This window comes from Panthera onca, chromosome B3 (assembly GCF_046562875.1).
Source record: "Panthera onca isolate mPanOnc1 chromosome B3, mPanOnc1 haplotype 2, whole genome shotgun sequence".
In the NCBI taxonomy this organism is placed as follows: Eukaryota; Metazoa; Chordata; class Mammalia; order Carnivora; family Felidae; genus Panthera; species Panthera onca.
The window spans coordinates 145,530,391-145,545,436 of NC_138344.1; the positions used below are offsets into that span (position 1 = coordinate 145,530,391).

General features: G+C 66.4%; 1 protein-coding gene across 1 annotated transcript; it reads left to right on the forward strand.

The window, feature by feature from the left end:
- Positions 1-6,111: 6,111 nt before the first annotated feature.
- Positions 6,112-14,809, forward strand: PLD4 (phospholipase D family member 4). Its single transcript, XM_060620951.3, has 10 exons — positions 6,112-6,286; positions 8,026-8,219; positions 8,598-8,781; positions 8,922-9,042; positions 9,448-9,575; positions 10,150-10,350; positions 10,959-11,098; positions 11,240-11,405; positions 11,494-11,590; positions 12,097-14,809. The coding sequence occupies exons 1-10, from the start codon at positions 6,260-6,262 to the stop codon at positions 12,297-12,299; spliced, it is 1,461 nt and encodes a 486-aa protein (XP_060476934.1). The 5' UTR covers positions 6,112-6,259; the 3' UTR covers positions 12,300-14,809.
- The last annotated feature ends 237 nt before the right edge of the window (positions 14,810-15,046 follow it).

The following is a 15,046-nucleotide window of genomic DNA, read 5'->3' on the forward strand; positions in this document are numbered from 1 at the left end:
ACACAGAATCCGGAGCAGGCTCCAGGCTCCGAGCTGTCAGCACAGAGCCCGACGCGGGGCTTGAACCCACGAGCTGTGAGATCATGACCTGAGCCAAAGTCGGATGCCCAACAGACTGAGCCACCCAGGCGCCCCTTTAAGTTTATTTATTTTAAGTAATCTCCACACCCAATGTGGGGCTCATGCTCAAGACCCTGAGGTTAAGAGTCACACATTCCTCTGACTGAGCCAGCCGGGTGTCCCTTGATGTCTGGTGACCCTTTTTTGTTTGTTTCTGAGAGAGAGGGGGAGAGAGAGAGAGAGAGAGAGAGAGAGAGAATGAGAATCCCAAGCAGGCTTTAAGCTCAACACCGAGCCAGATATGGGGCTTGATCTCGTGACCATGAGATTATGACCTGAGCTGAAATCAAGTCAGATACCTAACTGACTGAGCCAGAAACCCCCAGGGACTCTGAATTTAAAGTGACAGACATTGTGAACGGGGACGAAAAGAGATCCTGTGGATGAGGTTACACGTATCAGACAGGATCACCCCCAGAGAGGGACGGATCCCTTCAGAGCCTAGACAAGGCTTCCTCTACCTCCTGTCTGCCCGTCCTTCCGGGGCTCTGCTCTCCTGGAGTCCCCAGGAGTCCCACCTTGGGGCGCATGACGTCACCAGCACCCTCCTCCTCTGAAGGTCGCCCCGAGCTCAACTCTGCGTCCCCGGAGCGGTAATGTTCCGGAACCCCCCTGTGCTCGTGTCCCGTGCAGCACACGAGTCAGCAGGTGCCTCGGGAGGAAAACCGGCCCGGAGGGTCTGCTCCTCTTTCTCTGGAGGATCTGGACCCTCAGTCCCGGAGGCCCCGGCATTGCTGGACTGCGGTGTTACACCCCCCCCCCCCCCCCCCCCCCCCCCCCCCCCCCCCCCGGCTTGGCGAGTCCGCCCGACGCATTCTGCCTTCCTACCCGGCTTCTCGGCCCCTCACGCTTTCTGCTTCCCCTCCGACGACCAGAACATCTAGAACCGTGAGCTGAAAGTAAAATCGAAACCGGACGCAAAGCTGAGATTTTAAGAAAGAAAGGGAAACCCCGCGTACCAGGAGTCCAGGGCGAACTGGAAGCTGGACGGTCAGGGAGCGCCGCAGGGCCTCTGGGGGCAGCCGCGGGCCCAGAACCTCCCGTCGGGGCCGGGCACGCGGGCTCGGCAGACCAGGGCTCGTGCCCAGGAAGAGCAGCGGTGACGTCAAGACCCCCGCTCCGAGCTGAGGGCCCCCAAGTCTGCACGCGCAGGGGAAGGGTCAGGAAATCTCTCCCGGGGCCCAGCGAGAGGCCAGGGAGGCGCATCGGCTCCGGGCTCGGGGCGGGAGGAAGAAAAGGCTGCGGCAAGAAACGGAAGCCCGAGAGAACGCCGAGCGGCCGGTGCACAGAGCTGGACACGCGACTCGGCTGGCGGACGGGGTGGCGGCTGGAAACCGGCCCGATGCCACCGCGGAGGCGGAGACGCGCGGCGCTCGCGTTCCGCGAGCGCCACAACGCGAGGGCGCGGACAGTGGGCGACGGCTGAGAACCTTCCAGAAATGACCGCGGCACGCATCCTCCGGTTTCGGAGCCCCGGGCCCCACGGCGGACGGATGCGAAGCAACCTCACCGGGCCGCGCCGGGCGCGCAGGGCGGGAGGCCAGAGACGCAGGGACGGCCCTCGAGGCGGCGCGGAGGTGAGGGGAGCCGACGCGCCGTGGGGGGCGGCGTGCAGGCGCAGCAAAACGGAACCGCGTCTCCCTCCCGGGAGCCGGCCCCGCCCGCCCCCGACGCGGGTCTCCGGGCCTCCAGAACAGAGGCGATCGATGCTGCCGTGGCAGCCGCCCGGCGCCCAGCAAACCGGTAAACGCGTTCGTTCCGCACACGCGGTGTCTGCGGAGGGGTGAGGAGGGACGCCCGCTCTAGCGGCACCCTCGGACCATTCCAGAAGACCACAGCCGAGGAGGGCTTTTGCCACGTGGGTTCGTTTTTGAGAGACAGAGCACGGGCGGGGGAGGGGCAGAGGGAGGGGGAGCCACGGAAGCCGAAGCAGGCGCCGGCTCCGAGCCGTCGAGCACCGAGCCCGACGCGGGGCCCGAACCCACGAACCGTGAGATCGCGACCTGAGCCGAAGTCGGACGCCCAATCGACTGAGCCCCCCAGGCGCCCCCGCTCTGTTACTCGTAGGACGCAGATCTGAAATACAGGAACACGCACCAGCCTAAGGTACAAGGATGTTTTTAAAAAGCCAGGCCAATATTCATCAGCACAGAGCTGGCATAGCTAAATTAAAATCGGACAACATAGATTTTCAGACGGAATCCGTCATTCGGGAAAGTGCGAGCAGTGCGTGGTGACAGGTGGCCCAGTCGGGGACGTAGCCACCTGAAGTACAGCCTTCGCTGCGGGAAGCAACAGTCCACGTGGGAATCTCCGTGGCCCCGCGCCACAGGCTGGTAAGAAATGATGTGTAATATTTGAACAGTGCTTCTGCGAGCCCCGCAAGACGGATGTAGACCCCAGGCCCTCCCCAGTGGAGGCCGCACGAGGTTAAGGACCCAGTGCCACCGGGGCCCCGGCGCTAGGAGGCTGCGAATCAGCGACAGAAGGAGCTTCACATGACACTTGGGAATCTGAAACCAAATTTCCTTTTTTTTTTTTTTTTTAAGATTTTATTTTTAAATAATCTCTACACCCAGTGTGGGGCTTGAACTCACAACCCAGGGATCAAGAGTCGCACGCCGTGCCGACTGACCCAGCCAGGTGCCCCTAAACCAGATTTCCAGATCATTCATGAGTGACAGAAAAATAAAATACTCAGAGGTAAATATTGGTGGTGCCACATAGCGGATGGTGGGACGCAGCAAAAGCAGAATTCTGCAGAAAACGGATCCCTTGGGGGCGCCTGGGTGGCTCAGTCGGTTGAGCGTCTGACTTCAGCTCACGGGTCGTGTGTTCGAGCCCCACATCGGGCTCTGTGCCGACGGCTCGGAGCCTGGAGCCCTGCTTCAGATTCTGTGTCTCTCCCTCTGTCTACCCCTCCCCTGCTCATGCTCTGTCTCTCTCTGTCTCTCAATAATAAATAAACGTTAAAAAAATTAAAAAAAAAGAAAACAGATCCGTTAAACAGTTGTAGCAGCAAAGAGAGCTGGGGATTAAGGAGTCAAACACCCAGCTTAAGGCAGAAAAATAACCACAGAAATATATAATATATGACAGGAGGCAGAAGGATGGATACAATAAAAGGTGGAATCGTAATAGAAACAAAAAATATAAAAGTGGATTTCTTGAAAAAATATTAATAAAATAGCCAGAATTCTGACAAGATCTCCCAAGGGGGAGAAAAGATAGGAGGCGTAAAGGCCAGTGTGTGGAAGGAAAAGGGGGCGTCACCGTGGGCGTGGGGGACGGATGCGTCGAGGAGGATGGAGTTATCCATACCCTTCGTCCATACGACTCGTAAGAGCGAACAAAGAGACACGTTCCTAGAAAAATATCATTTGCCAAATGTGACTCTCAGAGAAACAGAAAGCCCGAACGGTCCTGTAACCACTAAAGAAACTGAATTAATGGTTGACCGCCTTCCCACAAAGATGTGAAAAATCAAGACAGGTTCCCAGGCTCCCCGCAAATGAAAAGGGGTATTTTAGCCTGTTTTCACAAACTTTGAAACGTAGGGCGAAGGGGAGAAGGGGGTGCGTACCTAATCCATTCCAGGACTCTGATACAATTTAAATACGAAAACCAGGCGACGCAGGACGAGAAAGAAGTGTGGCGAGTGACGGTCGTGAGCTCGGATGGACGAGCTGAAGTCCGTTACCGCCGCATCCAGTCCGACCGCGGGTGATCGCGGTTCGTATGGGGCCCTCCCAGGAGACCGAGGGAAATTACACCCGAGAAACTCCCTGACCCGCTCCACTAACAGGTTCAGGGAGAGAAACCCGGGTGATGTCAGTAGGTGCGTGCGGAGCGCGAGGCAGTCCTGGCGAAGGGGCGGGACTTGCCCACCAGCCCGGCCGCACGGAGCGTTGACGTTAGGATTGCTCCTTGGACATCGTGGTAAAGATGTGACAAGCCAGAGCTAATAAATAATCATAGTGACGCTGGTGGGAACCAGCATTTTCCATGTAAGAGGAAAGAGATACAAGGACACACACGGCTGGGGGAGAAAACCTGGCGATGGACGGGGAGACTCTGTCCTGGGGGAGCCGCGCGCCCCCACGTCCCCTGCAGCGCTATTCACGACAGCACACCGCGGCAACACCCTGCGCGTCCACCGGCAGACAAATGCATAAAGGAGACGTGGTGTGGGGGGCGCCTGAGGGGCTCTGTCGGCCGAGTGCCCGGCCCTTGGTTTCGGCTCAGGTCATGATCCCGCGGATCATGAGATCGAGCCCCGCGTCGGGCTCTGTGCCGACAGCACGGAGCCTGCCTGGGATTCTCTCTCTTTCTCTGCCCCTTCCCTGCTGATTCTCTCCCTCTCTCTCTCTCAAAATAAATAAATAAACTTAAAAAAAAGATGTGGTGTGCATTCACAGAGGCAACAGAATACGACTCAGCCATGAAAAAGAAGGAAATCCCACCACCGGTGACCTTGGCTGGGCCTTGCGGGCATCCCGTGACCCTAGGGGAGTCAGGGAAAGACAAACACCGGAGGGTCGATCCCTTGGGTGGGGTCTGAGAACAACGGGCTCACAAAAACAGAGAACAGCCTCGGTTGCTGGGGGGTGGGGGTGGGGGGAGCAGCCCCCGTGGGGGGCCATGGGCCACACTTACAGTCGCCAGGCAGATGGGTCCTGGGATGTGGCGGGCAGCACGGCGAGCACGGCCGCTAAGAGAGTGGGTGTCAGCTCTCTTCCCAGCAAAGCACTGACCGCGTGCGGTGGGGGGTGACCCGACCCGCTGGTCACTTTCCAGCGTCTGGAAATATCAATCGTGTTCACCCCGGAAGCTAATACAACGTCATGTGTCAGTTATATTCTCAATAAGAGGGGGAGGGGACATGACAAAACTAAGAAGAAAGAAAGCCTCGTGATGCCACGGCAGGCTGAGCCTGAAAGCTCCTCCCAGAAAGGTCCTCGAAGCCGACGCAGAGGGAGGGGCACCGAGGTCTGCTTGGGTCAAGCCACTGAGGAGCTGGACGTGTGGCCCCAGAGTGTCAGCCCTGGGCTGCTTGCTGGGAGCAGGGCCGAGCGTTTTCCTAGCACAGATTTCGCGTCCCTAGCGGGGGACCCGCGGCTGCAGCCCCCGCAGCCATCCCTGCCCCCTCTGGCTCGCAGCGGGGAGAAAAGGGGAGGAGGAGGGGCGCGGGAGGATGGGTTTGGGATGGTGTCAGGAGGTGGGCTGGCAGGAGGCCGGGAGGGCCGGAGGGTGGAGACCCCGAGAGGCTATCGGTGCCCTCAGGACGGAGCCTGTGGAGAGCCCCCGCCCCTCCCCACTCGAGGACACAGCAGGCGAGCCAGGACACCCTCGCAAGGACACCCTATCTGCTGGCGCCTCGACCTTGCGCTCCCAGCCCCCAGAGCTGTGAGGAGCAGCTGTGTGCTGTTTACCAGCCCCCGGGTCCTCACTGTCTTGTTATGGCAGCCTGAACAGACTAAGACAAACCAGAACTATGACCCGTTACCATCAAGGAATCGCTGCTCTTGTGAGGGGCGGCACTCGTGTGGCGATCCTGTAGGGAATCTATTCGTTTCAGTCTTGATACATAAGTGGAAGTGCCCTGTGGGACTTCTGGGACGTCCCTCATGCCCCTAGGACGCGGAGGTGATGGCTGAACTCCAGCAGCCTTTGTGGAGCCACGAGGCTGTGGTCACCGCTAGGGAGTGGGAGCTGAGAGCTAGAGGGACCTGGCTCCCAGTGGCCGTGGAGCCCACCCCGTCTCCCGGCCACCAGCCCCTAAACCTGGTTAGTGGGAGAGAGAAGGGGACAATCAGGCCTCCTCGGGTCTCTGTGGCCGGCAGCAAGCCTGACCGATACCCAAGCCTGTGACTAGAGAGTGCCTCCCCCGGGAGGGGCAGATTTTCTCTGGAGGTGAAAGTTCGCAGGCCCCCACCGCCCCCCCCCCCCCGACCCCCGGCTGGCTCACCCAGCTCCAGATGTCTGCGGGAGGTGCAGAGGGAGGTACTCAGGACAAAGAGGAAGTGGCCAGAAGGGGAAGCAGCAGCTACAGAGAGGAGGCAGGTGGGCAGGGCTGGCGGCCGCCAGAACCCGCCCGCCCTCACAGAGCTGGGGGCCTGCAGTCTGCCGCTGGAGCAGGATGCACGCCAAGGCAGGAGCCCCAGGGGTAAGTGCCAGCCGCGCCACGGCCGGGTGGGAGAGCCAGGCGGAGGGCCCTGGAGGCAGGCTGCCAGCAGCCCTGGGCCCGGGGGTCTCCAGGCCTCCCCGCTTCCCCCTCCGGCCTGTGCAGCCGGGAGCAGCAGGGCCTCGGGGCGTCCCGGCCAGCGGACGGCAGGCCCTCTCCCCTGCCTGGGCCGGGCAGCCTCGTCCCACGCTCTGCGCCCTGCAGGGCAGGAAGTCCACGCCTCCAGCCATGACCTTTGACACCTGCAGGGTCCCAGGGCTGCCTGCCGCGGGGCCGGGGGTGCTTGGAGCTGCCCCGCAGGGTCTCCCCGCCCACTGTGCTAGCGCGTCACCCTCTGCCCAGCCCTGGTCGCCAGCGCTGCGGTGGCCCAGGGCCGCCCTGCGTGGCCGGCCTCCCAGTGTTGTTCCCAGTGGCCGAGAGGAGATGATGTGCTCTGGGCATCAGTGGCCGGGGTGGGGGGTGGGGCGGTGCCTGCGACAGCTCCAAGTCCCGGATGGGGGCCCTAGGGCTCTGAGCTGCCCTCTGCCTGGGACACCTGGGGGACAGGCCCTTTTCCATGTGGTGCATCCGGGGAGGGTGTGCAGGGATGTCCCTGGTGCCGCCTTGGCCCCGTCCCCAGCCCGGACTTCACACCGACTGCCTCTCCTGAGAGTGAAGGCCTGGTCGCGGACCCGGATCCCCCAGGTTGGGGGGGGGGGGCGGTAGGGGCAGCCCCTGAGCTCAGCTCTGCCAGGTGGAGGGGGCACCTCGACACCCCGAGCTCCCCTCCGGGGGACTCTGGCAGGCGGTGCTGTCAGACCTCCCTGGCTCTGCCTGAGGCCTTGTTCTGGCTTCTGGGGGTCCCCGCCGCCCCCTCACGTTCCGGCTCAGGGCAGACACGCCTCGTGCGGCCCACCGCTCCCCACACTGAGGCAGGCCAGCGTACCCCGTGGGGGGCGGCCTTAGAGCGAACCCCAGGCTGGAGTCGGAGGCCGAGCCGGTTCCTCTGGTCCCACCCACAGAGCCCGTGCGGCCACGTAAAGGTCTGTAAGGGGGGCCCGGCTGAAAGCAGAAGTGACTCCGGGACTCGACACACATGTGGCTGAAAGAAGGAACCGAGATTCAGACACCGACACCCCCCGAGAGGGAAACTGAGAGGGGAAAACAGCCCGAGGGCCGGGTCCCGGGTGCAGACGGACACACGCACGCACACGCACACACACGCACACGCACACATGCCTGCTCTCCAGCCTCCGCACAGAGACCACCACCTGAAGGCCAGGCCGCCCAGGGGGAGGGCAGCGGGGCGCCGCCTTGGGCGAGACGGGGAGGCCTCTGTGGGGGCCCCAGCTGCCCGGGCACCGCGGGGCCGTTCCAGGCGGGGCTGGAGCTCCCGGTGACACCACAGCCCATGGGACAGAGGCCAGTGCAGTGGAACTGGGGGCCCAGGGGAGGGGGCCCTGAAGCCCGGCCGAGCCCCAGGCCAGACCAGCAGGGGCTCTGCACCTGCTCGCCTCCCTGTCTCCGGGGGGCCTGGGGGACAGCATGGGGTCACAGAGTGCGCCCCAGGCCTCCCGACCCCCCGGCACAGTGGGCTTGGGCCCTGCTCGGTGCCAACCTCGCCAACCCCTTGCCTGTTGGGCCCCACCCCGCCGCAGGCCTGGTCCTCTCGGGGGCCCCGGAGGGGCCACGTCAGCCCACGCCATCTGGGGACCCCACAGTGATGCCCTTCTCCCCTTCAGGTTCCGGGAGCGCTGGCTGTGCTGTGGCTCGGTGCCATGACCTTGGCCTACCTCCTGTGGCAAGGGCACCTGTCCCCCACCTGGGGCCAGCTGCACCCCGAGGAAGGGCCCACCAGGCCCCGGGGCCACGGCTCCAGCCCCGCCCAGGAGCCCCTGCCAGGGGGGGCCTGGCAGCAGCAGAAGGACGCCTGTCGGTGAGTGGGCTTCTCGGCTCCCCACCCCGCCCCCCGCCCCCGCCCCCTGCCCCGGGGTGGCGCCCCTGCTCCCACCTGCCCGCGCTTCCTGCGTGTAGCCCAGCCGGCACACTCACCACCTCCGGTCCAGCCCTTCCCCGGGGCCATCTTGGGCCGCCTCCAAGGGCCTCCGCACCGGTAGGCGGCCCAGACCCAAAGCCCCGCTCAGGCCCACAGCCCTCCAGCAGCTGAGGTCTGCCCGGCCCAATCTGGTGGCACCCCCTGCACGCACCCTCGGCCTGGGCGGGGCCCCACGTTGGCAGCGGCCCCTCCGGCTCGGCCGGCCGGCGGGGACGGAGGTAGACGGAGGGGACGCTGGCCCCTGTGCCCCTCCTGCAGGCTTGTCCTTGTGGAAAGCATCCCGCAGGACCTGCCCTCCGCGGCCGGCAGCCCGTCTGCCCAGCCCCTCGCCCAGGCCTGGTCGCAGCTGCTGGACGCCGCCCAGGAGAGCATCCACGTGGCCTCTTTCTACTGGTCCCTCACGGGGCCCGACATCGGGGTCAACGACTCGTCTTCCCGGCCGGTACGACCGGGCCCGGCCCGCCCCCTCCGGGCACGTGTCTCTGGCTCTGAGCCGTGGGTGTGCAGGGCGGGCTCCTGGGGAAAGGTCTGGGTCCCTCCGGCTCGGCAGGGGTCACCCTCACGGCCGGCCTGGCCCCGCAGGGAGAGGCCCTTCTGAGCAAGCTGCAGCAGCGGCTGGCCAGGAACGTCTCCCTGGCCGTGGCCACCAGCAGCCCGTCGCTGGCCAGGAAGTCCACTGACCTGCAGGTGCTGGCAGCCCAAGGTAGGTGGCCGCCCGGCCTGGGCCTCTGAGCCCCGGCGTGAGTGCGGCACCCCGGGACAAGGGGAGAGGCCGGGAAAGGCCGCCCCTGCTCCCCTCGGTCGCTAGGAGGGCGGGCGGCCAGGGCCGGGGGGGTCATTTTCTGCAGGGCGGAGCGCGGGGTGGGGCTGGGGCTCGGGCGGGCAGCTCAGCCAGGGAGCAAGCGGCCGTGGGCGCAATCCGTGCAAACCTGGGCTCCGGACTTGGGCTGCGCGGAGGGATCCCGGGCCGGTCAACGCCTCCATTTCCCCACCTGTAAAGTGGGGGCGCTGATGGCATCGGCTGAGGACCGATGTGAGGGTCCACACGTCGACCCGACGTACAGGGCTGAGAGCCAGCCTCGCCACAGCGCCCCCAACTCTCGGCCAGGTGCCCAGGTGCGGTACGTGCCCCTGCGGAAGCTCACCGGCGGCGTCTTGCATTCCAAATTCTGGGTCGTGGACGCACGGCACATCTACTTGGGCAGTGCCAACATGGACTGGCGCTCCCTGACACAGGTGGGTCCGGAGCCCAGCGCGGGGAGACACCCGGAGCTTGTCCGCCGCCCACACTCCCGGGGGCTCGGCCTGACGTCCCCTGCAGCTCACCATCAAGCGGGGCCCTGCGGGGAGTCGCCAGAGCCGGGTCAGTAAGGCAGGGGCCCCGGCGGCCGCTGACACACTGAGCGACACCACGGCGCCCCAGGGGAGGCCGTGCCAGTCGCTTACACGGACGCCTGCGGACCGCGTCGAAACCCAGTGCAAGGGCGGGGGTGGCAAGGACAGCTGCGTGTGTGGCCGGACCGCGACACAAAGAACGATTTTACGCATTTCCTGGTTTTTTTGCGAGACGCGTGTGTCGCTGTGATTACTAGAACCCAGTGCGCGAGAAGAGCCGGGAGCCCTGGGCACCCCCACCTCATCGCCTCCCCCGAGCACGCTGTCCGTCGTGGCTCCTGTGGGTGACGCTGCCTGGACCCGCTGCCAGTGGGGGGGGGGGGGGGGCTGCGCTCTGCCTGGGGGCCACACGCGCGCACGCGCGCACGCGCGCACCCCGGGGCCGTCTCCCGCAGCCGCTGCCCTGTCCCTGCAGGTGAAGGAGCTCGGCGTCATCATCTACAACTGCAGCCACCTGGCCCGGGACCTGGAGAAGACCTTCCAGACCTACTGGGTGCTGGGGGCGCCGAAGGCCGTCCTCCCCAGAGCCTGGCCTCGGAACCTCTCGTCCCACATCAACCGCTTCCAGCCCCTCCGGGACAGCTTTGAGGGGGTGCCCACCACTGCCTACTTCTCGGTGAGAGGGGCTGAGGAGCCGGCCAGACCCCCAGGGAGGTCTGGGGCAGGTCCTCGGGGCACCGGTCTGGGAGGCCGGGGAGGGGAGGGACCCAGCTGTAGGGGAGGATGCCAGTCATCACCGTCCATGGGAGACAGGCAGCCTGGGAGGTGGCAGGGCACCCTGGGGTCCTGGGAGCGGGGTGGGGGGGGGCTCCAAGCACACTGCTGGGTGGGCTCGAGGGGCCTTGTCTTGGGACCAGGGAGGGTGGGGGAGGAGGAGACCCAGCATGGAGCCCCGGAAGGCCTGCACGGGTGGGGGGGGGGGCAGGGCCCTGACAGACACATGCCTCCCCGGCGCAGGGGGCTGCTTTGTTCCAGGAAGTCGGGCCGAGCTGGGCCTGGGCGGGGTGCGGGGGGAGGCCCGCCGGCTTCCAGGCTCTCCCGCCAAGACTGGGGGCCGCCCCGAGTCTCCCCCCTCTCCAGGCAGCACCTCTCGGTTTCCTCCAGGTTCCCAAACGCTGGGGCGGGGCGGGGGGTGGGGCGCACGCTAGGGTCACAGGTCCAGAAAGCAAACGGCTCGGCTCCGGCCGGGCCGGCTGTGCCCTCAGGGACCCCCTCCCCGAACAGGCATCGCCTCCTCCGCTCTGCCCGCACGGCCGCACCGGGGACCTGGAGGCGCTGCTGGCGGTGATGGGGGGCGCCCGGGAGTTCATCTACGCCTCGGTGATGGAGTACTTCCCCACGACGCGCTTCAGCCGCCCTGCCAGGTGGGTCCGGGTGGGAGCCCGGCGGCCCTGCAGGGTGGAGGCCCCTCCGCTGCCGTTCCCCGTCCCGCGGGGGCCCCTGCCCGCCCGCGGCTGGCAGGCAGGGACCCCGCAGGCCCGAGACCCCGACCCTCCCTCCCCCAGGTACTGGCCGGTGCTGGACACCGCGCTGCGGACAGCGGCCTTCAACAGGGGCGTGCGCGTGCGTCTGCTGGTCAGCTGCTGGCTGCACACAGACCCCAGGATGTTCCCCGGCCTGCGGTCCCTGCAGGCTCTCAGCGACCCCGAGGCCGGCGTCTCCGTGGACGTGGTGGGCACCCACTCCCTGCGCGGGATGGGACGCGGGGGGCGGGGCGGCCCCGCCCCTTCCTGACCCGCCCCCTCTCCGTTCCCCAAAGAAAGTCTTCATTGTGCCCGTGAGGAACCACTCCAACATCCCGTTCAGCAGGGTGAACCACAGCAAGTTCATGGTCACAGAGAAGGCGGCCTACATAGGTGAGCAGCGAGGGCGGTGGGCGGTGGGCTCGGGCCTGGGCGTCCCCGGGCCCTCGAGCCTTTCCGGGTGCCAACTGTACGGGACGCGGGGGCCACATAAACCCACAGAAGGGGGCCGTGGCCCTCGAGCGTGGCCGGGCCGGGGTGCCGAAGGCGACACTGCCCTTCTGTCCAGCGGGGGCCCCTCAGGGCCGAGGGCTAGGGTGCCCGGTGGGGCTCCGAGGACCAGGCGGCCAGCCCCGCTGTGACCCGGCCCCACGGGCAGGTGGCGAGTCCTGAGCACAGGGTTGTCAGAGCCCTGAGTCCGGACCCCCGTCCCAGGAGGCTGTGGGTGGAGCCTCACACACGAGGGGCCCTTGCCCCGCCCCGAGCCGCACCTGAGGGGACGCCAGCGGCCGTGCACACCTGTCCCCGAAGCTGTGGCTGAGCCACACACCTGGGCCAGGCGGCAGAGTCCCTGTGCGAGCCCGGTCGTCAGGGACCCTTCCCCACCCCACCCCCCACAGGCACCTCCAACTGGTCGGAAGATTACTTCAGCAGCACCTCAGGGGCAGGCCTGGTGGTCAGCCAGAGGGCCTCCCGCGCTCGGCCGGGGGTGCCCACCGTGCAGGAGCAGTTACGGCACCTGTTCGAACGGGACTGGGATTCCCCCTACGCCGTGGGCCTGGACGGACAAGCCCAGGGTCAGGACTGCGCTTGGCAGGGTTGAGGTCCAGCCACACCTGATTCCCGGGCCCCATGGCTCCCGGTGGCCTGTCCCCACCCTCACAAGCCCCGCTCAGGCCCAGGACTTCCCCACTCCTGGCAGGTGCAAACTGTTTGCCAGCCCTCAGCTCTCTGAACCATCCCCTCTTAAACCTCACCTCCTGTAGAGAGCCCTCCAGGATGCTCCCCCTTGATCTGAGAGCCATAGTCCCCACCCACAAGGGGGGGTTGCTTCAGAAGCCCCCTGCCCTCCCTGCCTCTCTGTGTGAGTCCCACATGGGCTGCATCCCCTCCCGCTGGCCCCAGGTCGGAGTTCAGCACCCCCGACCCCGTGAGGGTCCACACAGCTGCCGGGTGAAGCTGCTGTCTGCCCGTGTGCCATGAGAGCCGCTGACTCTCGCTGCTGTCCGGTCCCTGCCCGCAGGAACCAGGGGACGGGGCAGGGGCAGGTGCCGGGACAGGGGGACCCAGGACTGTGAGGGCGGGTCTCGGAGAGGCGAGGTGGGCGCCTGGGCCCGTGGGGTGGTCCTGGTGCGTAGGGGTCCAGGACTCCGGGCAGCGTCCAGAGAACCTGGTTTTGAGCAGGGGGCGGGGGCAGGGTGGGGACTCGGGTACACGCGTGCTGGAGCCCCCTGTCCTGGGAGCTGCCCTGCAGAGGCGGAGGCCGACACTGCAGAGGCAGGGTCTGAATCCCGTCGGACACCTCCCTCAGCTCCCGGCCTCCTGCCGGACCGGAGGCCTGTCTCTGGCACCCCAGCCTCCGTCACCTCCTGGCTTCTGGCCAAGGCTTTGGAGCCCACCTGGCCCGTGGAGACCCTGTGGCCGCCCTAGGCTGGCGCTTGGGGCTGGCTCAGTGGTCCAAGGGACACTGGACGCCGAGGGACCTAAGGGAGTGGATACAAGATCCTCCTCTCCCCACATCTTGGGGCTCCTCCTCCCTGCCTCACCCGGTCCCCTCTGCCCCGGAGAGAGCCGGACGGGCTGGGGTGGGGCACCTTACCCATCCGCATCCTCATCGGTGAAGAGGGTCCCCCAACCCAGCCCGCCTCCCCGCCCAGCCCTGCACGCGTCCGGAGGGGGTGTCTGGGGGCCACGTGGCCCTGCAAGGCATCCAGGGCCTCTGGGAGCTGGTCTGCGTGTGGGCCGCACTTGACCCAGCCAAGCCCCAGCGGCTGCCCAGCCTCCCACCCCGGGCTCACGTGCCGCACGGCAGCTCCCCTCCGGAGCAGACGCCATCCGAGACCCGCTCTGCTCTCCAAGGCTGCCGGTGTGGGTTTGCCCTCTGCTTCCTGTGTGTCTCAGAGCGCGTGGCCTGTCCCCAGGCTCCGTGCCCCAGGCCACGCTGGGATAACGGGTCCAGTGGCCCGGTGGCCATCAGCCAGTGGAAGTGGTGGCCACACCTCGGTGGCAGGCTTGAAGGCCTGCTCCAAAGCAGACCCCACGGGAGACCCAGTTTGACGAGCCTCAAGAGACGCCCCGGGGGACCTTGATGCGGCTGCTTCCGGGGGGGGGGGTGGGAGGTGGACATACCCTAAAATGGTCCCCACACCCCCGCCTCCCGGACCCACACCCGCGTGTGATCCCCTCCGCTTGGGGGTGCGGAACCCCTGCCTTCGCCTGTAGCCAATAGAGTGTGCGGCGGTGACCGTGCGACACAAGCTTGTGCCGGCGTCTTGCTGGGAGTCTGTTCCTTGCGGGGGTGAAGGAGCAAATCGCGAGGCCGAGGCCGGGGCGGCAGGGCGCTGACGGTGCCCCGGGCACACGGAGCTGCCCCACTGAACGGTGCGAGCCACGAGAGCCCAGCCCCGGCTCGCAGCCTGTGGGACCCTGAGCAGAGGACCCAGCTGAGCTGTGCTCGGATCCCTGACCCACAGGGAGGGACCGGGAGGTCTTAAATGCACATTGTCTTCGGCTGCCGGTCTGTGGGAGCACGGGGACGCAGCCTGGGTAGGTCCACGCAGCATCGAGGCCCCGTCGGGAGACTCTGCGGCCCCTCCCGCCTCCGGCGCCAGGGCCCCGGGGCCTCGGGTCTTGACCCCAGCTTCAGGGGAGGCGAGACCCCCCCCCCACCTCCGCCGTGGAGTCAGGCAGACCCCCACGGCGGGGTCCCCAGGAGGGCCGCGCTCACCATGTCTGCAGGACGGAGAGGAGAGGGAGGCTGCCGGCGTCTGGACCGTGGGATGGCCTCACTGGACTTTTGGGACAAAGACCCCACCGACCTCCTTCTCCGTCCTCATTCATGAACTGCCCAGAGGCCTCGTGCCCACTTGCCAGAGGATTTCACATCCCCTGACTTGGGTGGCTCACCCAGCCCGCCACAGGGAAAGGCCCGTGTGCGCAGGGGCGAGGGGGAGCGCTCCAGCCCTGCTCCTCCCTGCCAGGGCGGCACCGCGTGGGGGCTCCCAGCCCAGCTCTTCGCTGCTGCACTCTCCCCTCAGCCCGAGAGCAGCCCTTCCCCTCGGGGGGCGAGGTGGCGGGTCTCCGGGAGCCAGCAGGGGCAAGGAGGGAGGGGAGAGCGGGCGGGTGCCCTGGGCCCAGGACTAGCGCTGCGGGCCGCGGGGTGGGGGGTGGGGGGTGGAGAGCTGACACGGGGGTGGGGGACCCTGGAGCCTCACTGCTGCCCCCCCATGTGTTCCCCGTGGCTGCTGGGAAGGAGGTGAAGGAAGGCCTCCCAGACGGCCTGTCACAGCCAACTGCCCTGCTCTGTCCCTGTCCTTCCCGCCGAGCAGTGGCAGCGTGGCCACACTGAGC

Excerpts from the sequence above, each read along its gene's own strand:
- PLD4 (XM_060620951.3), top strand. The coding sequence starts at position 6,260 with ATGCACGCCAAGGCAGGAGCCCCAGGG. Across the intron at positions 6,287-8,025 it reads CCAAGGCAGGAGCCCCAGGG|GTTCCGGGAGCGCTGGCTGT; the intron begins GTAAGTGCCAGC and ends TCTCCCCTTCAG. Across the intron at positions 9,043-9,447 it reads GCAGGTGCTGGCAGCCCAAG|GTGCCCAGGTGCGGTACGTG; the intron begins GTAGGTGGCCGC and ends ACTCTCGGCCAG.